The sequence below is a fragment of the Merops nubicus genome, unplaced genomic scaffold (assembly GCF_000691845.1).
Source record: "Merops nubicus isolate BGI_N331 unplaced genomic scaffold, ASM69184v1 Scaffold49704, whole genome shotgun sequence".
In the NCBI taxonomy this organism is placed as follows: Eukaryota; Metazoa; Chordata; class Aves; order Coraciiformes; family Meropidae; genus Merops; species Merops nubicus.
In genome coordinates, this window is record NW_008604543.1 from 1 (window position 1) to 27833 (window position 27833).

Consider the following 27833-nt stretch of genomic DNA (forward strand, 5'->3'; position numbering starts at 1 on the left):
CCTTCCAGTATCTTAAGGGGGCCTACATGATGGTTGAAGCTCCATCCCTGGGGGTCTTTAAGGCCAGGCTGGATGAGGCTCTAGACAGCCTGACCTAATGTGAGGTGTCCCTGCTTATGAGAGAGGGGTTGGAACTGGGTGATCCTTGTGGTCCCTTCCAACCCTGACAGATTCTGGTCTTTTTTAGCAGAGGACTTTAGAGCCCTAATGGCTTAATGGTTGGACTTGATGATCTTAAAGGTCTCTTCCAACCTAAAGGATTCTATGATTCTGCTCTAGGCAGCAATAATGAGCAAAGGATTATCTACAGAATAATATTTGTATCCTCCATGTCCCATGAACACCAAAATCAGAAGGGATGTAGATTTGGAGGTACCTAAATGACTTCCAATCTTAACAAATTTCCAGAATTTATGACATGAAGTTTATATTATGACAACTGAAATAAAAGCATATGCTGTATTCAAGTAATGTAAATAGAAAACATATTATATGGAATGTAATTTTCCTTATGAGTCACACAAAAAATGCAGTTTCCTTATTAGTAAAACATAAACTCAATCTTCATTGTATTGTTTAGCAGTTTTTCTTCACGTTACTAAACATTTTTCATTCAGCATTCCCAAGATGATGTTTCCATAGTGAATGAAATACTTTCTGTCTCCCTTTCAGTGATTCCACTTGTAAAAATGAATTCATTTTTGATATTACAACTTTTACAACAAAGATTTTCTACTTTTTTGTAATGAGTTAACAAGTGAATCACTCACAAAACTAAACAGCTGAATATTTTTTCTCATATACATTGTTTTTTCTTTTTCCTCCCGGATTATTATCTTATAAAACATACATGGTTTTCATTCTTTTGTTGTTAAATGGGTATTTATTTAACATATAGGCTAATTCTATAATCTAAAGTAGATGCATTTTTAAGAAACTTGGTTTCGAAGAACAGCTCATGCCTCGAGTGAAACTTGGAAAAGACTAATTAGCAACAATTCAATCCATACAACATATTTTCTGGAGTTTATGCTTCTTTAAAAATACTCAATACACATCTGTGAAAAAGATACTAATTTTTTTTCCACCTGAAACTCCTAACATCACAGCTCTCACATGAAACAAGTACAGTGAAGTACAGTGGGATACATGTAGTACAAATGCCACTTAAATATATGCAGATTTCATTTGTAAAAAGGAAGAAGAGTAAAGGGAACCATAAAAAAAAACAAAAAACAAAAAACAAACAAACAAAAAAAAACAAAAACCCCAACCCACGAAACACCAAAAAAACCCCAAATGGAAGCCATAGTGGAACTGTGTTCGTTCTTGCTTCCTAATCCATTTTTCAAAAAGGATTTCACCATAGATCAGTGCACTGCTATGTCTCTTGTTTGTACTTCAAAATTTTTACTGAATATTTAAATGATCTGATGCTCTGAAGTGTAAACATAGGTTAAAGCTGTAGTTGTCAAGATGGGAAAACATAATTCAGATACTATTCATTTAGCTACAAATCTGCAACATGATTTACAAATCATTAGTAATAATAAGCAAGATAAGTTCCAAGAAATCATCACAGCTGAATGTATTGCAAAAAATCTTACGTTTCTTCTTTTCTTACCTTTAAAGAAGACAAAATTCCCCTCACTGTTTTCATAAACTGCATCAATGCTGGGAGGCAGTCCCCTCCAGAAGTAGGTAATCTGCATGGGGTATCCATCCATCACCTTGTTGTTTCTGACTCGCCAAAACCACTGATCCTGGAAATCAAATATACACCTCTTACTATGCTTTGAGGCACTTATATGTGTTCAGTTGCTGTCTTGAAAATACTGAACACAGCCTATCCTGGCTTTTTTAAAGCATGACCTTTCACTGTTTACATAACCACATTTGAGTTTGCATTCATGTCACATCCACACATTACAAATGTGTCAGAAATAGCTTTTCCCTGAGGTGGGAGTAAGCTACCCGTGTGAACAGTGTGTTTGGTGTAGAAAGCCTTCACCAGAACATACAGCATGCTATATGGGATGATGTAACTTTCTCAGTCATTCCTGTAAGGGGTCCAACTTAAAATTTGTGGATGGACCACAAACGTTTTTAGATGGAATCATATGCATATGTGTAAGCCTAATAAAATGGCACTGCAGACAGGCTTTGAAGATTGACTAATTCTGCAAATAATTTTTTTGGTGTGGCTGCTAACAATATAAGGTTGATAGAAATAGCTGTAACATTACTACATCAGTTTGGTAAGAACTGCAGTTTGATGACTAATGTCGTGAAGACTTGCAATCTCTCTGTGTAATAAATAGAAAGGTTAATATTATAGCCACTTACAGGTGTTAAATCCAGTATTCTGCTAAATCTCCCTTATCTTGCTGCCATTTAAAATGGGTTGTCCGTGTGGGATATGCTTTAAGTAAGGGACATCCAGAAGTTGCATTGTTGGGGAATGAGGAATATTCATGTTGAGAAATGAGTACATGACACACTAGGTGGGTGTTGATAAAGATGTTATTGTATCTCTTCAGCCCTTATAAGCACAACAGTTTTAGTTCATGCAATATTTAGAGATGAAGGATGGGGTAAGCAAGCAGTTAATGGTTTACGCAGATTTGCACATTTTCACAGCTCTAGTATTACATAAAACAAAACCTCTTAAATGATAAAGAAAGTGTTATTCCGACAGATATCTGTTACAGTTTTACACGGCAGTCCAGACTTCTTTCTGAATAGGTCAGCTTGCCAAGCAAAAGAAATCTGTGCTCTTATGGGAACTGGCACAGCTTAGAGAGAAGATTAATACTTTGCAGGATCAGGCTTGTGATGAACCGTATTCATTATCTTTCCAAACCTGAGATCACAGTTCTCTTTAATTGTTTATCTTTCCAAGGACTCAACAATCTATAAATCTCCAGAAAAAGTCTTAGTCAGACAAATATAAAACAGTTCAATATATGTACAAAAAAATTACATCTTAATCATGTGAATAAATGAGCCTAAAATTGAAGTAGTTGTTTTAAGTCCCATATTTCTGAGAAATTTAGTATTAAGAAAAGTTCAAACAGCTTACACAACATGAAAAATATTAAATTGAAAAGTTGCAATTGTCTGGAAATAATACTGCTAAACCCCCCACATTTTTTCATGCCTAGCTATTTAATTGCTAGTGTAACATAGTTGCAGAGTTCTCATCTGATTAAACTCCTGTTTAAAGCTTTCATTGGTTTTTTTTTATTGTAAGATGTATTATAACATTTAAGGAAGGTCAGCAAAGCTATTTTTTAGGATTAATTGACTAAATTCTAGTAAGAGAACTGGCAGGAGTAGGAGAATACAACTTAGAGATACAAGTATTTAGGAAGGCCTAGCTGAAGCATGTGTTCTGAATGCTGGAATGTCAACTTCTATTTTTTATTTTATAGCATATAGATAAGATAAGGGGGCTTTGAAAAATGAAAATTAGTGGGAGTATAATCAAAGCAGACATTTGGAAGTACTTTTTCATTGAAACAGTAATAAATGCTTGAAATGGATTTTCAGTTCATATTTTTAGGCATCATCAATCTAGGAATGACTTACGGAGGAATGATGTACTAAGTCTCAATAGACGAAACAATTCTTTCTCCTCTTGAAATTTCTGCAATATCCTCAAAAATCGGGCAGTATCTCAGAGATCAGTTATTAAAGTTAAAAGCCAAAACAAAACAACAAAAAAACAAGTAACAAGCTGCAGTGATTTTCAACTGCAGTCTTTGTGATATCTGCTACTATCTTCAGTACAACGGAACATTCCAGTCTTGTCTTTCTTCATTCAAAGGTAGAGGCAATCCTTTGCATTTGTCCGAATTTGGTTGTAAAAGCATATCTTAGAAAACAAAGTTTAGCTGCAGAAAGGAACATATTGAGCTCTTATAAACTGTCCACCAACTCAGAAGGACATTGATCAAGTTGTAGGTAGAAAACAAGTGAGATATTTAAAGCTGAACAAGGGCTGACTACTTAGCTGAATGCAAAAGGACACAAGTACACACCTAATAATTTCATTGAACAAACATCATGAACGAAATGTTGAGGCTTTCAGGAGTTTCCCAATACAAAGCACATACGCCAGAAAGTGTGGACATCAGTATGACAGACAAAGTTTGTAATGCTCTAGGTTGGCTAATGAATCTCAACTTTCAGCTAGTACACCAAAGCAGGCCATGTAAATCATATTGATGTGTCACTAGGGAAAGTTTTCTGTAATTCTAAAGACAGCAATAATCTTTTGATCAGACTTAAATTAAATTTTTAAATATTCATTCCATTCCAATGACACATTTAAAAACAAAACAAAACAAAACAAAACAAAACTCCTCAAACTTTAAATATTCATGACTATATCCAATAGTTCACAAACTTCCAAGTGTTAAGATAGATATGGCCAGATCAGCATGCAGTCATTTTAGTTTGGGCAGTACTGCTGATCAGCTAGTACCAGGCCATCATGGTGATTTCTGGTGTAATACCAAAGAGTCAGTGGAATGACCTCAGTAAGACAATAAGCATGCATTCTGGAAAGAAACAGACTCTGGAACAAATACAGATTTCACAGTGCAACAAAACCTGTAAAATGAACAACTCAACAAAGTCTTGAAAATTATGAAAATTATGTTTCAGCCTTAGTGATTTTTGGAATCTACTTGCATTAAATCATTTTGATAATAAAACAAATAAAATTATATTCTACAGATTTGGTACTGCATTGTATGTGAAACAGTATATTTCATATTTAATATTAGCTATTTGCAGAATAACAGTGAGACTATTCTTATATTTTTTTGCTCATATTCCTTAGCAAACCAATAATTTTCCCTGCTGTATAACAATGAGAATCTTATGAAAAAGTTGGAATGTTTGATTCATGCAACATAACCCCAGGAATATGTTTTAAAGTGTATATATATATAGATAGATAGATATATGTATATATATGGTAATATCAATACTATGTATCCATAAACTTTCAACAAGATAAAATTAAAGGTGTCTGACAAGAAATCAATTGAGCAGGGTATTATTGTTTATGCATACCTATATGGGACTGTCACAAGACTTTTCACCTAAGACTGATTATAAAAGATCCACACCATCCTAATCTTTTTAGAGATACTTCCAATAGAAATGGCATCTAAAATAGTGTAGTGAAAAATCATGAATTTTCAATATATTTTCTTTTTTTTAATATGCACCTTGTTACTTCCCAAATTCCACAAGGAAATGAGACTACTAATTCTGTACATACAGTACTAGATTCAGTTCCCTTATAGAAACGTTCTAAAGTAAGCTTCACTTGGTCGTTTACTTCTCTATACCAGTTATAAAGGGAATCTAGAAACCAGGTAAGATGTCTGCAAGTACAAAGCGGGCATCTAAATGCCAGTAAGATAAACCCCGTCCATTCTCTGCTTTTTGTTTCCTGGGTTCAACCTGTCATAAAGAAATGGACATAAAATCACACAGAGCCAGAGAATGGTTCGTCTAGCCCGTCATCCTCTCTCCAGTGGACACGCTAGCAAATTAGATAAGACTGCAGCCCTGAAGTGGTCAGGCTGTTGGACTATTGCATTGTACATCCTTTCCAATTGCACTATTGTACTCTACTCCTACTCTATTCTATTCCATGCTATTCTATGCTATTCCATGCTTTTGGTAATAAAACCAAAGGCAGCATGTAATTATACCTCTCTGATTGCTCTCCCAACCACCTACCACTTGTGGTTCAGGGACCTCCTGAAATAAAGGTGAGAATTTTGTAATTAATAGCATTTCATGGACTTCTACTCCTCTGGACTCTTTCCTAAACACATACAAACTTAGAGCATCCACACCTCTCTGCAGAAACATGTATGACAGTTTAACAGTCCACAATACGAGAAGCCACAAGCAAACAGCAATATTTGCAGCTGTTCACTGGTATTCAGCCTCCATTAACCTTATGCCTTTATCACCAAGAATAATAGCACTTTGACTGCAAGATCTAATCTAAGATCTTTGTCGTTTTGTAACAAAACCACTTCACAAACTAAATCGTTCTGTATGTTTTCAGGTAACATTTCTATGCTGTAACACATCTAGGCAATATAAAGGATAAACGATCTATGGCTTGAAATAAGATCTTCCTGTGCCATTCCCTTGAATGTCTAAATATTCCATTCTGAAGCATAATTGTGAAAATGACATTCCATGCTCTCTTTTCTGATGGAATCCTGTGGACTCCTTATTTTCCTGCTCTGTTTTCAGTACATTTACATGCCACTGCAATTATCATGAACAATGGGGTATTGCTCATCAGCATTACCCCATTAGCATTTTTATGGTCTTATTTTAACAGAGAGAAGCAGGCACATGATTTGCCAATAGATGTATTTTAGAAATAGCCAGACCAACAACAAACATCAAATATCCAGAAATGTCTGAAAGCAGAACTGGAAGTTTGGATAATTTATATGATTGGACAAGGTAGGTGTTGACAGATCTTGATAGAATAATTTGTTTATGTAAATTTAATCTTCCTGGCTGACTTTCCTATGAACATACTGGATTCAATGGTTTTAGACTGCCAGAGTTCAAACATTGGAACTCAAGAAATTTTAGCGTGTGGCTGTAAAGCATACTAAGGAACTTTCTGAGTTATCAGGTAGGATAGGCTTTGCTTATAGAAAGAATGAATCATTTCAGCATATATAACTAAATGTACTTAATTTATCTTAAGCAAAGTTATATTTACCTGGAGTTTTGTCATCTGCATTTTGATGAACAGGTACAATTACTGAAATTGTCTTTTCAACAGAGGTCAGCTATTACTGAAGCTTGAAAGAGGCATAGTCCAAGAGAAAGTGTATTCCTGTCATAAAGCTCTTTCAGACTTAAAGTAAATAGCTTGAAATAGTTTCTCTGACAAAATACGCTTCAGTGTATTTGGTTATACTGAACAAACACAATTTTGTAGCTTTTGAGAAATACTATGTATTGAAAAACTATTTGCCTTTCCTACTATATTGGTTAACTATACTTCTAGTTATTTTATTTCCCCAACTCCTGTTCACTCCTGCAAGCAGGCTGAACACAGGGCATGACACATGCACTCCAGTTCCAAGCCTGATAAACGCACCTATTGAATGCATAGCTTTAATGCCTTTCCTTGCAGCTAGCAAAGGCCTTTTTGTAAACATCAGCAGTTACCCAATACCTTGAAATATAAGGAACGCTCCTGTGCAGCTGGGATCTTGTAAAATAATTGCATAATAATTATTAAATATGATGACTACGGACATTCTAAGTAAATTAAACTTGGACAATTATTCCCAGTTCAAAAAGCAGAACTGAAACAAACAAACAAACAAGGTCAAATTGGAAAGCGAGCAACCTACCTAAGAAACAGAAAATGGGCATTGAATAAGGAGAGGCTGTAAGTGTTTTCAGAAATACTATTATGGGTAAAGAGCAATAGTAGGATGAAGAAGCAGGAGCAGTAATTCAAATTAAGTACTATGAAATTTGTTTTATTTAGAAGATGAATTACTTCTGAGAAAAAATACAGTACAATAAAGCTTTTCAGAGAAAACAAACTAAACAGTGGTTATACATAAATCACTCTGCACTGTCAGTAAATACTCTAGGTATTTTTTCTTGTGCATAAGTAATTGATTAGATGAAAGGACTAAAATACAATACAATGTGTATGATCATAGCAAACACATTCCTCATAAAAGCACTTCTTTATTAATAACTTGGAGAGTCTTGGATGGAGGGGTGTTTTAGAGTAAAAAATCTCATAATGAATAATTTTCATACTTGATGGTTAGACAGAGTATCTTTCTAATATTTCAATAAAACAGTTTTAGCTTTTTAGTGCTGAATGTGTTAAATTGTTCTTCTAAACCAAAAAGTTTGGGACTTTCCTTTTATTTATTTCTATTTGATGCTGGTAAGCATTGTTGCCAAATCTCTCTCTCTCTCTTTTTTTTTTTTTTTTTTCCTAAATAGATATTTAAATCTATACTCCTATGAATAATTAATTTCAATGTTGGTATTTATTTTCATGTTAAACACCTTTCAGGTTCCATAAGGGACACAACTGATGGGGAGGAGAATTAAAAACAATCTCCAGATTTTTCAGTTCATCCATAATACACAAATGAGTGGACTTTTTAGTGAAAAATTAATGGAGCTTTTTTCTCTCAGCACCTCATTTTCTCTTGTGTTTCTGGACCAACAACCATTGCCAAGAATAAAACATTATTTTGCTACAAAATCTCTAGAGCTCTGCCCTTTGTTTTATACCTAATGAACTCTATCTGTAATTCTGTAACAACATGTGACATTCTGACTCAGAGGTCTAAATTATACCCATTAAAAACAGAAAGATTGTGCAATGTGACAGACATTCTAAAAGATCTACAAAGAGCTAGAAAGAAGAAAAAACTGGAAACCTTTCAAGCGGTAACTTTTGTAACTACTTGGAGATGAAGATTAAGCTGACTTTAGCAGAAATTAAATTTTGTGCTTCTTTTACAAAGAATCTTAAACTTGCCGTAGGTACGCAAGGCAAGAAAAGACTTAGGGCAGGCACAGAGACAGGTGAAACACAAGGACAAATCATAATGGTAAATCATAATATTTTGACTTGTTATAAAAATGTGTGAACCCCCCAGTAATTTGTAAAACACCCTTGCATTGTACAAAAAACACCTCTGTATGAATTTCTCTCAGGGAATAATAAGACCCTGACTTGATGTTAAAGCATATATACAGTGCTGTTAAAGGCATTCCATCACCAAAAAGACTGAATGAGATATAAAACTGAAAAAATTTAATATCTGCACCTGCTAGAGAGAGAGAGGTTTTACTACAGATAGATTTCACAGGGTCATTGTGTAGTCTGTTTAATTTTTTTAAAAGACAAATAAACCAAAAACATTTGCCTTAAATCAATGTTTAAAAAATTATGAATTCCAGTTAATATTCTAGCTTAATATTATTGACAAAACACATTAAGATGTCACACTCGGTCATGTCTTCTTCCATAAGCTGCCTCTGAACATATGCAAGAGAAAGCCTTTGTCAATGGAGATTAAACACACTCAGCATCTATGTAAAGCATATGTGGAAAGACTGAAACATTGAGACAAATCTATCTTTTTTTCCCGTCTGAGTACCATGAATATCCTTTCAAAAATGTTGATCTAATCTCAAAAGGCACTTTTCCATGTCTACATCAGTTCACATGGATTTCACCAAGGGTTCTCAATGATGGCAATACTGGGCCTGCAACATGTAGGATTAAAAGCCTCATGAGTTCCTGTTTATTAGGAGAATTCCATTATTTCTTTAAGAAATCCATTTTCAACATTACAAATTTTTAATTTGTAGCATTTAAGTCAAAGGACACCACTGCACAGAACAGGAAAAAAAGAATAAAATGCTTTTGAGCAACTTTCTGTAAAATAATTTTTATGGAGCAGAAAAAGAAGATACAGTCCAGGGGAATTAAATGTAGAAAAAAAAATATTAGCACAATTCAGTTATGGGAATGATTGCTGAAATTATTTTTCTTTTCTGTTTTGCATTTTGTTTCAATATAGAATTTGCAAGGAAAGTCATAGGTTAACTTCAATTCCTACTTAATTCCACAGAAGAAAACAATCGTTTCTAGTGGGACTGGAATCAGGCATTAAATGGATGCTACCAATCTAGCTCATTTTAGGTAACAATTAACTAAATAGGATATTCTATACACACAGAGAATACTTTCATTCAGCTAATTATGCTGATTCACATTAAGAACAAACAAAACTCCTTTAAAACTACAAAGGATTGTTATCTGTTCATTAAAAGATGAATGCATAATGCACTGATGATGACTTATTTGAACTATTAGGAACAATTCATTTTTCCTAATGTGGTTGAGACAGCAGCATGGTTGAAATAGGGTAAAAATGTGGTTTAAGAACCACTGTGAGAAGTCAGATCATTTAACACCACTCAAGGCAATCTCAGCACCTCCTGTGTTGAGAAACTGAACCCCATGATCATCTCCTTACTGGAGATGAGACCAGATCACTGGATTCTGCAAAAACTTCACCGAATGCTATTGCTAGTTCTGTTGCTTCTTTATATTCCCAAATACACTTCCTTGATGCAATTTATTAACCACTTTCAGGTACCTATTGTTACTGGCATCTAATCAGACGCTGAAATACTCCTCCAGACAAATTAAAGCCATTGTTTGGTATGATCTTATTCTTTTTTAAACATCTTAATGCTAACCACCACAAGGAGCAAAAGCACTAATTGCTGTGTAAAAGCCTACAATAATCCAGAAATTAGGCTTCAAAGATTAGGGAAAATATGAAAAATAATGTTCTTTTACCGAAGGAGTTAAAGGGCTATGGCATCCTCTGACTCTCTTCACAAGACAAACTCCTTTTTATTTATAAACTGCTATATAGAGTTCCTTCGTGGAAACCATATACGAGAAAATTTTCATGTGCACTCTTGCTCATCTGAAACCTGGTCCTGGCTGATGCACCACCAGGATGACAGGCTGTAACAAGGGGAACTATGATTGAAGCTGAAGCAAAAACACCTCCTTTGTGTTCAGCATCAAATTCTAAAGTATGGTAAATTAGCCAAAACATTGGTAGTTCATCTGAAACCTCTCCTGACCTTTCATAGTAAATTCAGTGATGTACTATCAGCTGCATCCCAGTTTTCCCACTTGTATTGCTGCACAGTGGTAGGTCCAAGAAGCAGTTTCTTCTCCTTATTTTATCTGTTAATTTCTTCTTTTCTCTATCAGCTTCCTTTGCTTATTCTTTCACTAAAGCATACTTTGGCCATTTGCACTGGGTGTTGGTGCCCACACGCTGAGGCTGGGAGGGGTTGTTGCAGGGGTAGCCCCTGGGAGAGGAGGCCAGGGCTGCCCTGTGCCAGACACAGACAGTTCTAGTTGAATCCGGCTGGTTGCCTCCAGTTCCAATGGACCCACCTCAGGACAATATGGGCTGCCCAGCCAAGCTGCTGCTGCTGCCTCTGTGTAGTGTATTTAAGGAAGGGCAAAAACACCGTTCCCCACTCAGTTTATTTATATACAAACTACTTTCGTGTTCAGTAGCAGATTTGAGGAATTTCTGGTTTTATTTCCAGTACACAAAGAGGAATATTGAATGCCTGACAACAAGCTGTATAAGAATTCTGCAGTTCTTTAACAAGCTTTGAAAAAGATCTATTCATATTTAGATTAGATTCTGCAAATCACTCTTTCATGCTATATTTTCCACATTTGAAAGAAAACATTCATTGTTCAACTACTTCAAAGAGGTGTTATTTTGGCTAATATTTTTAGACTATAGCTGTGAAGTTTAATTTGGGCATCATACATTGACATTTTGCTAAATATCTTGTATGTTACAAGGCAAACATGAAAAAAGTGCACACTACTGTGAACTTACATTACCTCTTCCTAAACAAATTATAAGGAAATATTCAGCCAAGTATCTCGTGCAGTTTGGTCATTGGCTGCGCAGAAATAGTTTTGGACTTCTTCTTAGTTAACCACTAGTATATCCAAATACTCTGTGTGTTTCCACAAATACCAAATGTACAAGACATACACACACAACAAACAAAAACAGCTTTTAGAAATAGGCTTAAAAAAATCCCAAAGGGACAACTGAATTTTTTAATTTTTTTTTTTTTTTTTTTTTTAATTAAGGAAACAAGCTTGGTGTAATTCATAGAACTACCAGAGAAACAGCCTCTTTAAATGCACATAGTGAACGCAGCCTACTTGCAAAGCATCCATAATCATGGCTATTGTTGTCTTTTGGAAGATATGTCTTAAATCCTGACCCTTTCCTGTCTCTGCTCAGCTGAGCACAGTAGCTGACTAGTTAGGAAATGCAGTAACTAACTAACTTACTTTCATTTGCACTGCAAAGGGCATATGATTACTGTTGTCCTTTTCAGTGCAGATGAAAACCTTTTTTTTTAAAAAATATCTTCTCTACATTTCAAATTACCAAATTTAAATTACTGCATATGAACAATTTCATCTCTTAAGATTGCTATTAGTATTTGGTGTTCTATGGAAGTAGTTAATTTAAGAATACTTTGATGTACATTCAGTTAATATTTAATTTTGAAATATTGAATTTGATCTCTGTTAGAGCTCTCTCATTAGTAAATGATTCTTTCATTATATCCTTTATTTTAATTCTTCCAGTCTTATTAAAATAAATATTTTATAATTTTATTATCAAATTGTATGTGAGCTTTTTGTAATTTTTTTTATGTGTATCCCTCTGTGCTCTATTTTTATTATGCAGACAGTTGCAATAGCATTTATCTATTTATTTTCTTTATATATATCAACCTTCCAAAACTACTTTGAAGCAATCAAAACCTCTAAGTATCTATTGAATACTTTCATGTCAAGATAAAACTTTTATGCAGAATACTTTTAAAATGTGCTACAGAGTCACTGGTTATCACCAGTGGCTGGGTGTCACTACATCTTATATTATAAATGCAACTCAGAAATCTTAGGGACCCCCAAAAACACAACGGGTTGATCTAGGCCTTGTGCAGAAGATTACTATGTACTATATAACTATTATATAATTCCAAGAGCATTTAGCTCTTCCTGGAATATTATCCACACCAGAACTTGTTCTGTGTATCTGTTTGGATTACAAGTCTGACAGCTATAGACCTTACACTGTGGTGCAGCTGGAGGTGATATTGCACAGTGCTATTGCTTTTCTGATGTGTCTCAGAACTTATTAACAGTAACAATTCAGGTATGAGAGACATGTCATCAATGTTTTATCTTTGCCAACTGAACATTCAATTAAAAAAAAAAAAACAAAACCAAACTGTCTCCCTTCGGGTGGGTTTCTGTATTCCTAACGGAATCCAGCATTTCCATTCATTTTGATTTTGTCCAAATAAGTAAAATGACTGAGTCTCTATGAAATGTTCCCATTGCTGCATGATGATGATGATCTAATATGAAGAAACAAACAGACAGCCATAAAAGAGGCACAATAAAGAACTCTAAAGTCATCAAAACTAGGCTTGCAGCCAGGAATCTCTAGAATGCTCACATTCCCCCTAATGCTCTGTAGGTAACAGCACATGCACATGAAGTGCTGCACAAAACCCTTCATCCACAGGATGAACAGTAAGCCTTTACAGACCAGATGACTGTTTATTTTGCCAGCAGTGATTGCACTTCAAGCCTATAAAACCATCTGCAAATTTTCTTGAACTCAGCTCTGTTGCCTGTACCCATAGGGAGTTCGCATAAAAGTCAATGAGTTCCATGGAAAGATAATAAAATGGGGCATTCTTTATTTTAAAAAGTTACTAATTTTCTTGATTAAAACTGAAAAACTTTCTGCTAGCATTAAGAAAAAAAGTGTTCTGCTGAGTTCTATGTTATATTTAAACTGTAAATATTCTAACAATGATGATTCAAATGGAAAAATTATTACTTGTTTTCATTAATACATGTTCCTGTCTATGTGACATAACTCAAACAAGGGATTCTTGATAGATCCATCTTTAAAACCTGGCAGGTATATAGTAGGAGTTAAACAATGAAAAGGGGTGAAAAGGTTTACTAAGTCGTTGCATAAGAGTATGAGCTGAAGTTGTCTGCTTTGGAGTAGCTATTGCTGTCTCTTTACAAATCATAGTGTAAATCCAAGTTGGAATGATGATTGCCTTTCTGAGAGACCTACCTGCCTTTATACAGGCTGTGTCTATACATAGTCATGGTTCTTAGAAATATCGTGGGATATATGATGAACATAATATTCAAAGGAGTTAAATCTCTTTTTCCATTTACCAACACCTACTTCTTGGTACTTCTCTTACACTAACACATTCCCCTCTTGATGTGTTCTGTGGAAAACTAAATAACCAATACTTTCCTATGACAGTTTGCTAGCTGAAAGTGACAAACGTGAGCCTCTATGCTATCTGAAAGCTCAGTAATACTAATTTTACAACTTCCTTGATTCCCCAAGTCATTACTGATATCTCATACCCTCAACTTTTCTTCCATCCTTCTACAGCCTCTTTCACTGTTTCATTGAAAAACCCAAACAATATCAAGAATCTTGGACTACCTTTTTCCCTGTAATACAATTGTCAAAAGGATTTGAAAACCTGTGCAATTGCCTAGAAATAGCCAGGGTATCAGCATAAAAGTATTTTCAAGATTCTTTACTCAGCTCCATAATATTCCTTAGCACTATGCTATATTGCCTTACCAATGACAGTACAGACCTTAGAAGAGAAATCTCCTCCCTGGAGAAGACCAAGTGGACCACCTTGGATCCCACAGAAAAATGAAGGATGTTTTTTCCAAAGTTGTTTGTAAGTCATTTTTGCAATCTACCATTGGCCATAAGAAAAGAATAAGGTATAGTTGGTTTTGTGTGCCAGAATTATACTTTATTTTAATTTATCATCTTTCTAAAATTGTTGATTCCACATGTGTAAGAAAAGAAATACAAATATGTGAAAATGGTCCAGCACAGAATTCTCTTTGTCCAAGCAAAACAGACCAGCCATTCTAATGAAATAAGAATAATTGTATTTTTTCTGCTTGTCTGCCTTTATCTCTTATCATGATGCTCCACCAACTGCCCGGGGGGTGAGCAGGCTATTTTAACAACTAATATAAGTGTGTCTGTGTCATCAGGCTGTCCATAATGACTCAGGCACAACCTGAATACCAAAAAGGCCAGAGGAGTGCAGACTCAACTCCCTTTCTTTATTTTTACCCCCAAAATGTAAGGATTAAATCATCATGGAATGGAGGCTATGTGCCTAGATAATGACAATTCAAGAGACGGTACAACCTGCTTCATCAAAATTTCTAAATTCAGACAGGTAAAACATTGAAAGAAGTCAAATGGAGAAATTACAGTTAAGCCAAAGCTATAAATACTTGTTTCTAGTTTCTTTAACCAAGCTGGATACCACTGGCAACCTAAGAAGACTGGAAAACTCCAAACAGAGCACAGAATTCACTCAGTAAAAAGTAATGTTCACCTGCATGAATAAGCCTACAGCTTGTGAACTATGACAGTCTAGGAGATACTTTAGCATAATTTCCAGGTACAGGAATCTTCTAATTCTCATTTCACTGTGGAAATAAAATGTGAGTCATTTCCTTTGGGAAAAGAGAGGGGTTAATAATCTGTCATTTGTGGCCAGCCCAACCCTAACTCTTGACAGAAGGTCCCTTCCAACCCAAACCATACTATGATGCCACGATTCTATGACTAATAATAGGGAAGCATTCACAAGAAAGAGGAAAAAAAATATTTAAAGAATAAATAAAAATTGTACAAAATGTTCCTAGTAGAACAGTAACATTACAAGCTGTAAAGAAAGACGGATGTCAGTGGATGAGGACATAGCATGAGCTGATGGAAATCGCAATGTACATGTCATACATACATACACAAGCACAACTCATGAAAACAGCTGTTAGTAACTCTCACACTGACATCTGTTACCTTTCTGAAGACATAAAATAACCGTGTCCCTCCCCTGAAGCTTACCCATCACTGGAGCCAAATTTTATGGGTTTGCAATACAGATACAATTAGATGTAATCACCACTTACCCTGTCTCCCTGCCTTCCCCACACTGCACATTGCTTCTCTGAGAAGACCAAAAGAAGGTGCAGTGCCCTAATGAATCATGTCAGAACCACAGGTGGAAGCAAGAAACAGTGAGTAATTTAAGTATTTCCTCCTGCTCGCAGTAGTTTAGAACACTCTATGCATAAACGAGACTGAAGCTGCTATAAGCAGTCTGGGGTTCTCAAGAGCATATCCTGCTCCTTTCAGACACTCTGTGAAGGGTAATGGAAGAAGACCTACCCTACTCATTTCAAGGCCATAACATCTCTGTCCACATATGCATAACTATACTGAGTAGATATGAATAGATGTATATCAGCCTTCAAAACTATGTGGGTTGGTATACCTAAATGTAAGATTTCTGAAATCACAAAGTAGAAAACATGCAGTTATTTAGTTCAGAGCTGTGGTTTCTTTGCAAAGGGAACCAGACACATGTAAACAATACAAAAATGCATTTAATTTTATACATGACAACCCTTCTAAATGCAAGTGTATATTTCTGTTAAGCTTCCTTTTTTGTTCCTGTATTATCCTCAGCAGCCATGGAAGTCAATGTATTCAAGAGTCCAAAGGCCATCATGTTCCTATCTTTTGCCCCAGGATCTAGCTATTGTAATTGTGCAGTTGAGGAGACTAGTATTCTAAGATAGATTGAAACTAATGAGCTAGCTAAGTGGACACTTAGGTAATGGACTAACAAGAGGCTGTTTGTAAATCATCAAATGGCTTACAAAAATCCACACAAGTCACTTGAAAAGAGCAAGATGTGCAGACCAGGGCATAACAAAATCCAGTTTTAAAAATATACATTAATTGAATATATGTTTCAGATAACTCAATCTTTCCTTTTGTTTAGGATATGAATTAAGTAATAAGCACTGGTAAGTTGCTAACATATGAAAACAGGGGAAGACATGAAGTAAGGAACTCTATAAATGAATGTACGGTGGTTATCTTGGATTCAAGATGTTGCAAGTTAAGAAGCTCATTGATCTCAGCTTATTATTATTTCATTGTCAACTTGTGCTGACAATGAAAATGTGCTGACATTAAAAATAAAAAAGAAATCAGCGTATCATATCTAGCTTTGAGTAGCATGGGGCAAGTCTAAGTAAATCTTCTCCCCCATGGCAGTGGCAAAATTAGAAAAAGGCTGTAGAAGTTTCCACTGTAATCAGTGGGTGAACATCAATTTTCTTGGAGTGACTCAGCATTGAGGTTCACAGCAATGGCCAAAGAGAAAAATGGGCAACCAAGAGTGGCATATCCAGGAAAGAGCAACAAACCATGACATCTGACATAACAACGCAAATATGAAAATGGTGGAGATTTGATTGTCTTTGCTCATTGCCTCCATCACTCAGATCATTAAGAAAGTGAAGGAATTTCTAAAAGTGAATATGAAATATTGTAAAATACAACTGACTACAGATAAGCTGGGAATGCAAAATTTGAAGCAGTAAGTGACTGTGTAAAGAGCTGGCCAGACATCACTCCAAAATATCAGCAAAGGCTCAGTCATAACATTGAGGAGAAACACTGGTGAACTGTCGGGGAGAATGAGACAGGGTTGAATTCTGCCATTATCAGGTATAACCTTGAATTAATACAGTCTGTTCTCCTTAGTGAAGATATCCTAACTAGAAAGATACGTGAAATCATTAATTAATATCATTTCTTCTCATTTTGATTTATAGAATGGACAAGTAATACAATCAAATTTGATTTTACATAGCAAAAAGGTTTTGTTTTCATATACTTGGTATTGCAAGTGAATCTGCTGTTTCTAGTGCTATTTTTCCTAATTCATATTCCTCAAAGCAGATAGTCTCCCTGTCATGTCAAAGGTACTTAATTCTAAGTGAAATCTTGCATCCATTACAGTCAAAGATGCCAGTATCTTGCAGAAAAATCTAAACCACATGTATAGTGGATGTGTTTGGCCTCAGAGGACAGGCTGTGTCTAACTGGAAGCAAAGCACATATGATGGAGATAAGTCAGGGTCAGTACCATCTGCTCCACTACTGATCAAATCCTTTCACACCATATTCTTTACCAATGAAAACATAGCCTTTTGGAAAAAAACAATACCTACTTCTGACAAGTCCAAAGCCCTGCTGAAGATCCTGAGTCATGCATCCTGCTAAGGTTATACTTTGCAATGGGCTAGTATATGAATAATAGGAATTTTATTAGTCAGTACAGAATGTTAATCAGTTCAAGTTGCTTACAAGTTCCAATAACATGTATACTCATTACACTGTTTCTCTTGTAAATAAAGCACTACCATTATAGTTATGATTTTTTTTAGAATTTTCTATACATAATACTTACATGTCTACAAATACACAAAGTAGGTTAGTAGGTTCTAGATAGTAAGTATAGCTGTGACAGGATTGACATCCTTTTAATGGACATAAAACTACATAATAAAGTCCAGGAAAAAAATTTAAAGGTGAGAGGGTAGAAGGATTTTAACTGAGCTATTCTGGTACAATTATTACTCAGCTGATTACATTCTTTCCTAAATTCCTCTGCAGCTGGATGGAATAGGCTACCTGCTTTCCAAAGAGTGACAGACTGTGCTTTCCATTTTAAACCTGTGATATGCGTTAGGTAAAACCATTCCTCAGTTTAGAAGCACACTGAAAGGTTTAGGTAACATTTGTAAAATATTTTTACATTTATTAATGAGAGTATCCATTTAACAGAAATATACAAGGTATTAGTTGTTAGTATTCCAGCATGTCCCCACTTTGCTACATTTTGTGTTTGTGCCACAAAACATCCATCCTGTACATTTTCAATAGGCTTGGACTACTATGATACATTGAAGTCCCCATCAAGTTTTTCATGCTTTCCTCCTTTTTCAATGTATGACCTGAATTAAAGCAGCCCTCCTCCCTTATGAGTTAAAAAATGGCAAATTCCATCAGATTGTTCTTCCTAATATAACGATATAAAAAGCAGGGTGAAAGGAGTCCACTCTCTGCAGACTTAGCTACTTCTGACCTCCTATTCCCAGTCTTTTACAGCCAAGATGTTAAGTGTTTTTCCCTCTTGGATCCCAACATGTCTATTTCCACAGCATCCTCTGCTTCCCAGGCTTCAGCTGACAGCCCAGACATCCACAGCATCATGCAACAACAAACAGCTACACCAACAGACCAGGAATGCTTTGAAAAGTCTGTTTTCAAATACAGTGGAGTCAAGTCTCATCCTGCAAATTTTTTCTTTGTTTCTACTTGTTATTATTAGAATTTTCCCTCTGTCTCACAGATTTTTTGTTAGACCTACCAGCTAATGATTAAATAGCCAATGATGAAATGCTTTAAACATTTCTCATGTATTTACCAAATATCAAGAAACAGTGTTTTGTTTTTTTTTTTCCCCTTTTGTGTTTAACAGAATACTCTATATAAATACACAATTCTGAAGGGGATATTAAATAGCACCTATACAATTTAGATATAAAAGCAACTGCAGTCTAAACTAATGTCAAGGGGTAATGACAGACTAATTGGTTTGGCTTGCTTGGCACGTCATAAATGTTTTTACAGTGGTTCTTAGCAGATGAAGAGTCAGACAACAAATTTCTGCAAGTTGTGGATAAATGACTATAAAATAATAAAACACAGCCTGTTAAGGCCTTCGTAAAATTGGTTCCATATTCTACCATCTGTAATGTTAATGTTTCAGAAGATATTTCTCTGAGCTGCAAATGCTATTTCTTTGATGGACAAACTTCTTTTATACATATGTTGTATTTCAACAAACAACTTAGTATATAAAAGTGGCTAAAAATGCTCTATTTCAAGGAATGAGCTACCTTTATCAAAATGAACACAAGAACCATTGTAGATTATTGAGGATCCATAGATTAGTTTCTTTAAGGATTTAGCATTAAATAAAGGACCAGTGCAACCTCTACAAGATGTTCTCTGTGAAGCAAAAACCTGTCACATAAAGAAAGAGCTGTGGTCTGTCACTCCAACCTGCTAATTACACAGGACAAGTTCCACACATTTAGTGCTTCCTTTTCTAGGTGCAACATGTTCAAAAATCTAATGATTTTTTTAGAATCTGGGAAACTGAAAAGGACATAAAGAAAAAGGACATTAACAGCAGTAACAGAGACTGTTGAAGGAAGCTAGAGATAATTTTGTTGCCAAGGAAAAATCAGCATGCAGAGTAAGAAACAAGCTATACATGTCTCAAAAATAACAGAATAAGCAACCAGTGTTACTTGATCTGCATCCTTTGAGACCGAATACATTCTGCGCAACCATTGTCTCCCTTGAACATTTTTTTTAACTGTATAAAAGATTCAGAAGGTGTTACCATGAGTTCCTTTATTAGTAGGACATCCTAGATTATCTTCAAAACTGTTTTGCTATAGAAGATTGGAAAAGCAGCGTGAATTGCACAGAACACAGGAAAAATTGGAAATATATGCCGTAAATTTCTTCACTAATGGATCTTTTCTGGTGACTTTAGACAATGGAGTTCCTTTTTCTGATGCAGTAGCCCTGGAGATACTCTCAGGAGACTTTAAGGAGAAGACAGTATTGTCGGATACCACATATTGCTATATACAATGGCTGAGAGGTTTTTCCATTAAAGGCAATGTCATACCACCCTGCACAGCTTTCCTTGAAAAGGAAGACCAATTTGTTTTTCTCCATTTTCAGCCATTTTCTCTGTCCCAAGGGACTTCTAACCAAACAGAAGGAGAAAATAGCTGGAGAAATGGCAGCGACAGATAAATACTAATTGCATTTATCATAAATACAGAAGCTAACTGGAAACTCCAGATAAAAACTTGGCACTCAGGAATTTTGGCATAGAAACTCTCCTATGTCCTGATGGTTACTTATACCATTTCAAGTATGTATTAAATAACAGCAGTAATTAAAAAGTTGCTAGGGCTCCTGTGTGAGCTGCCCTAGATTCCCTGTGTGACCTGCCCTAGATTAGATGGTCCTGCTTTGGCAAGGGGGTTGGACTCTATGATCTCGAGGTTTCATTCAGTCCCTAACATTCTGTGATTCTGTGAATTCAGACTAGTGTCATACACTTCCAAGTATCAGCTGATAATAACTGAAATAAATTGTTACAATGCATTGATTTTAACTAATAATTTTCTTCTATAGCATACTGTGTGCCCCAAGACTTACAGGTAGTAGGAGCATGTTAAAGGCATTTAGTTTAAAGACTTCAGAAAGAAGTCCTTTTGGGACAATACATTTATGTATCTGTAATCCATGTATATTTGATGAAAAAAATTATATTGTTTTCCTTAAAATCCAATCATTTCTAAAAAAAAAAAAAATTGATCTGCAAAATTCTTATTTGGCGATCTTTGGGGAATTTTTAACAAGTTGATTGCTTTACTTTTGTGTTTACTGTTCATATTACATTGAGAACAGTTCCTTTTTATTTTATTTTGATAAACCTGCAATTTCAATCAAGTGGTGCTAGGACTGTTATTCTGTCAAAGTGATGGCATAATAATACAAGGTGATGGATAAATGTAAATTCCATTTCCCCTTTAAGTTTACAATTAACTTTTACTCTGGATATATCCGTCTGAGAATGCCACGTAGTCTTAAAACCATAGACAAAGCTCTTCAAATTGACTGAACATAGAAACTGTTTCTGATACTCTTAAGTATACCTAATAGCCAGTAGAAAAAAATCTTGAAATTAATATTGTTTGTCATCGCCTATGAAAAGCCACAGTGTATCTCGAACTATCTTTTGTGCTTCAGTTTTAGCTTTAAATTAGAATTTCATTATTCGGAAAGGCTCACATTCTTCAGCTCTGTGGCTAGGTTCCCAAGCAATTTCAAGGATTATTTAAGCAAATTTTGCTCTGGAGCTTGAGACTTGCCCATGAGATAAAAAAGTAACTAGTTTCATATTGGAACTGGTAGAAGGCATACATGCCATTCAGAAGGCAGTAAAATCCACCACTGCTCGATGATTACAGACCTATGGATAAATACAAGGAAAGAAAAGGATATAATTCAATTATCCTCCAACTCTACTAATCTAACTCATCTGGGAATTACCCAGCAGTAATTTTTCCAATGAAGGTCATGATTCTTCTCTAATTTTTTCCACCTGGTACAGTACTGCCATCAGTCCCTTCTTTCCCACCTCTTTGTACTTGGCTCTCAGCCCATCATTCATGCCTTCTCAACCTATCCTTCTATTAACATTAAGGGACAAGGACTAAGAGGTGGGTTTTTTGTTTGTTGTGTCAGATCACAGACCCTCGAGCTTCGCTTCCTCCATTGCTGTACGCTTATCCTGTATGCAGTCCCTAGTCCCGTTTACACCTCCTAAGAATTAATTCCCTGCTTTTCCTTATAACCTACCCCCTTGAGGTTCTGCAAAGTAAGCTGAAAATTACTAACAACCCCTGACTTTTCTAATTCATTCTGCCCTTTTCTGCTCTTTTCACACTCCTCCTCATATACCAAATAACACTCCCTCACCATCCCCACAAAAAAAAAAAAAAAACAAAACCTCAAACAGGTAACAAAACTGCTTTAGCAGACAAAACTCTTAATTAGCAAATTAATGTAAAAACCAGAAAGTTAAGGCCTACTAACTCAAGTATTCAAAACCACTCAGGCTACAAAGAGTTGTATTCTTAAGCAAACTCCATTGCTTTGCATGCTAACCCAAGTTATCCTTTGCCATTACCCCAGGTACCCTGAGGAGAAAAGGGAAACTGTGGGACTATTAATAAAATTAATCCAGATAAAGGTCATCTCTTCCTTCCCTTCCCAACATGTTGTTTTTATGATTGCAGCAACTACGTTTTGGAGAGTCAGATTCTAAACATGAAATAACACTCTGTTACACTGTTCATTTTTCTCCAACAAAGTTTTACCATTTTTCCTCATTAGGATATGGATCATGAATAGAGTTGTAATATTGGAACATAGATGTAGTTTGCACACTAGCAAGCATGCAAACTGTATAGTAAATATGTCGGTTTAAGGTACTAAGCAATAAAAATTTTGGGAGAAAATTTAATTTGTATTGTCAAAAAGAACAGGTAAGAGTGATTAGTAATGTTGGTGAATCTATCCAGGAACATAGACTTGGCTAGAGAGGAAATTTTGTATTAGTGGGATAGCATTTCACTATTTATTGATTTATGTCTAAAAAAAATGAGAATAATATGCTCTACTGCTTTTGAGGTGGATGACATGAAATTGAAGTATGTATTTTAATATCCTGTTTAATGTCAAGTTAGAAAATTAGATTCTTCCTTAACCTTTGAGTTTTAGTAATAAAAAGACTGATGTTTCAGGATGTCCCAGTGTTTGAGATACATCATCCATTCAAATGGCAAGGGCTGACAGCCCGAGGACTGGCAAAATCCTTGGTTGTTCATGGGAAAAATATTTCCTGTCCATTTGGTTGTGAAGGCAGCTCAATAATTTTTAATTAACTCATGTAAAGTTATTTGTACATATTTTTTCAGGTATTCTGAAGTTAAAGCCTGGGTAGCATTACTAATAGGCTTTATCTGGAGCAGTAGATTAAGTAAAAAGTAAACATATAAGGGAGAAATGGGTCCTATCAGAAAGGACAACAAAAGACATTGAACTGGGAGCTTTATATTTCGGGACAAATCAATTTTACTTCACTTGTACTTAACTATTGCTGAAGGAAAAGTGTTATCTATTAATGTCAAAGGCCCTTGTTCTTCACTTATAAGGTTCAAGATAAAAAAGAATCATATAATATATTTACAAAACAAAGACCTCACACTTCCTATTGCTTAAGCAAATTTGACACACCAGTAATTCAAATTAATAGATTATTCAGTTGCTTGTTTCTGGAACATTTGCACAGCACTACATGTCAGCAAATTGGTTGAAGTTACTGAATTATTCTTCAACATTTAGTGCCTTCTGGAAACAATACTGCAGATCATCGTCCTAAGACAGTTTTGATGTCCATGAGTCTTAGCAAAAGAGTGAGTCTTCTATTGAAAGACTGCCTTTCAGTTGTTTGTTTATTTCGATTTGCTGCATATACTACACTTTTGGCACAAAGCAGGAAGACGAACGGAAATAAACAATGACACGTTTGCAACAAGATTTTGGTGGAAAAGACCTTTACTTAGGTATTGTGGTTACAATGCAACCACAACACAATGACAAACTTAGCTTGTAAACAACAGATATAATTGTAAAGTTAAAATTATAGCTCCATGGGAAAGAAAAAGGGTTGAAGACACAATATCTACTGTATGTCTGGATGTGGTTGTATTCCAAACAAAATAATTCCCATTATTCAAGAGCTGATTTTACACTTTTTATCTTTTCATAACATGTAGCATTTACTTACCCTTACATTTTGAGGCATTACAGTTTCTGCTGACATGGGTATTTTCCCAAAATAGACTATTACAGCAGTCCTCTGCTAGATGTTTAAGCCATGTGTATGTTTATTTTTTAATTTCTTTCTTTAACTTTCTAACCATGAACAGGCTGGGAAAGTGGAGTAATGATGAATGAGAGTTTGCTTTAAAAAAAAATAAAAAAGAAAAATGTAGACATTTGATGTAACACTGAAAAATTCACAGCCTCCTACCTTGAAAACAAACATTTCCCGGCGAAGAATAGCCAGAGTGTTGAAGTTCCCATCACAGATGTTAGGCTTGGCTCCGGGATAGGAAGGTTTGTCACCAGTGGGAGGCCGGGGAGGTTTAGGGTGCCTGTCATTCTTCCGTGGGTCTGCTGGAGGGATTGAACGATGTGGGGGCACTGTTGGCAGAGGTCTTGTTGGTGGTGGGATCCTGTCAGGTGGACCTTTAAAAATACAGCAGCAAGATGTAATTTACATGCTCACCAGTGGCACTCAAAGAAGAAACACGCAACAAAAGCCTGGTACAAGCAGTGCAAACCCAACAGTGCAACGGGAATGGAAAAACTGACCTAACATATTTTTCCACATTATTGAAGGGTATAATGAATGACTACCATAAACCCAAGGCAGGAATTAAGAATATAATTACCTTTCACTATTCAGAATCTTCTTTCTTTATTGGGACAGTGTTCCAATAAAACATGCAAAAGATGCATAGTCCACCATCATTTCAGGTGAGAAGCAATTCATACCACATACTTTACCAACTAAGAACTGTTAGAAACAGAATCACTGTCTGTTGTAGAAAATAAAGGAAAAAACAATCCTGTTTCTAATAAGATCATTAGCAGTCAATGGATTTTCAACCCATATTTTTAGCTTCCACTCATCAATCCACACGTGTATGTATGTAGCATACCTGACATTACCTACTGATCCAATTTGTAGGCTAAGAAATGCCATGTGGATTAGTGACAGGACATTCCCTGCTTTCCACAATGCCCCTGGATATGTATAGGAATTTATGAAACTGCACTTCAAATTCCAGTCACCCATATAGACAAACATGTTTCTGTCAAGATTCTGCAATCAATTATTCCTTGATACCTGGTAATTAGAGGAATTGTTCTGAGGACAAATGGATTAAAAAGAACTAAAGTGAAAAACTAAAACTTTGTACAGTGGTTTTAGAATGTTTTTCTTCTTTGAAATACATTTTCTGTCATAATATACAGAGTTTGGTGGCAGGATAAATAACTATCCCTCATAGTTTCTCTACTTGACAGTCAAAAGGCCATCCTTGACAGACGTTGTTCGTAACCCTAATGGCATACTGAACGACTTGCAATGGGCATACCGAAAATGCTTTTCCCTTTCTACACGGATACCACATTTACTTATATTTTCCATTTAGAAAAATATAAGAAGATTCAGGTGGATCAGTATGATTTCTGGAAACAAGATGAACACTTCAACTTTGTGCATTCTCTTTAGGCTTTTCTCCAAATAACTTAAATACATAATCAATTTTGACTTCAAAAAATAAATATCATTTGCATGACCAGTTTCAGGAATCTTTGGAACAGTAAAACAACTCTAAAACTGCATAAATGGCATTCGATTTTGATATTTTTTTAAAAAAAATCTATACTTTTTAACAAAGATGGACTATGTAAGGAAATACTAAACTCGTCAAATGATTGTCATACAGTTTTATAAGGCAATTATTTAATTCACAGTTTTAAGTCTTGCAACATTTATAATTTACAGTTAATAATGGTGTTTCAAGGCATGCTGCAGACCAAAGTAATAAATTTAATAAGTGTGACATTTTTACTGAGGCATACGATTCCAGATAACCTCTTGATTTTAAAGGGAGCAAAGGAACTAGTTTGTAGTAGTTCATATTGGAAAGTTTTTAACCCCAAACTAAAATTTTCGTGTGCTGTTTGGTGGTGATGTCAGATATCATTCCCAGGGGTAACACATTTCTCCTAATGTATAGCCCACAGCTGTTACAGCTTAGCAGTTTGTTTTCAGCAAAGTATTCTTGTCTAGCCCTTAAGTCTAGACTAACAACTTAAAAGGTCATGAGAAACAACCTTCTTTCCAGCTAATCACACAGAAAAAAGAAACCCAAGCAAATAAACAAAATTTAATCAGAAAATAATTTTGAAATTGCTATCTATGCTTTATGAAAATATATATCAATGCTTGTTGATATAATATTTTTTTAAATCTTATTAATATAAAACTTCATGGAGGCTGCAGAGTTCTAGTTAGCAGTACCGTAATACTACACAATCATATTTTCTTAGTTGGGGATCCTTTTGCAGATATTTTCTTTATGGCTTTTTAAAATAATTAAAATTACTGTTCCAGCTGAGTGCAAATTTGAATGCAAGTTCTGAGGAGTCAGAAACAAAGTAAAAGAGCTCAATCAAAATCTTTGGCCTGCTGACAAGAAGGCCTCTTGCATAACAACTGGCAGAGTCTACATTTACAAACTCTTTTGAAGAGGTGGCATGGACAGGAGGATCTCAAATGTATTTTAAAGCAAATAACTTATGTTGAGGACCTCAAATGTATTCTAAAGCAAATAACTTATGTTGCTTAATTAGAGCATGACATACCGTATATCTTCTGGATGCCCTGTAAATCATCATTAGGTAGTTTGAAGTTGTCAGTTTCCATATACTGATAAAATGGAGCCATGATTGCAGTGGGATCATTAGAGTGCTCCAAGCCCAGAGCATGTCCCAGTTCATGCACTGCAACTAGAAACAGATCATTTCCTATGAAAAGAACAAAGGGAAAAAAGACCTTTGAAACCATAAGCATAGTAACAGAAATAGCACAAGTGGAGGATTCTGCACATGAACGATATTTTCACTGAATTTAATTGTTACAAGGTAAGGCTTAATAATGAATCATAAAGACAATGTGGTAGCAAAGGCAGCTTTCCCTTTTTTAATCAAGGAAACCATTATTGTTACATATAATACCTGATATTCCTATAGATACCATAAGCTTAATCTTTTATAACTGATGCACATGGTCAGCACTGCGTTCAGGTGTCCTACTGCATGCCTAGGCTTGTGTTCAACCTCTGACTTGATGTTGCAGGGAACATGAAAATGTCTGCATCAAGACATAGTTCCAGAATGAAAATGTCCTTGCTGTGTGTGGTAAACCTGACAGAGGACTACCTGTTTAGGACAAACCCCACAGGGAACTTAGTCATGCAAGCACTTGTAATAAGACTCCAGCTGATTATTCATAGATATTGCCCATTACTGAATTACCATAGCTGAAATCCCAATGAGGAAAATACAGGTGTTGGGCTATCCCTCTCAAAATGACATACCTTTATTTATTTGTGTAACTCTTTTATAATTATATTTGCTTACTTAAGATTTATAACTTTGATTTTGTAGGTCTTAAACATAAAATAATACACTCACATTATAGACTGATTTGACTTTTTGTTATTCCCTTCTAAAAATCATATTATCGTTTTCTATTGCAGGGTATTAAACACAACTAGAAGTTTTGGCAGTAGAATTATGGCACTCCATGAAGCAAACACAAATCAAAGCCAATGGGATTATTTCTATAAAGATTTCAGAGTTAGATGTCTATGGTATTGATTTTGTTTATTTTTATTCATTTAAGGCTTAGTTCAGCATATATTTCTATGAGTCTTTTGT

General features: G+C 35.2%; 1 protein-coding gene across 1 annotated transcript; it reads right to left on the bottom strand.

The window, feature by feature from the left end:
- Positions 1-1624: 1624 nt before the first annotated feature.
- Positions 1625-26918, bottom strand: LOC103771712 (matrix metalloproteinase-16-like; the record flags this gene model as incomplete). Its single annotated transcript, XM_008939017.1, has 3 exons — positions 1625-1763; positions 24349-24566; positions 26757-26918. Coding segments are annotated over 3 exons (519 nt in total), but the record flags the coding sequence as incomplete, so codon positions are not given.
- Between the last annotated feature and the right edge of the window lie 915 nt (positions 26919-27833).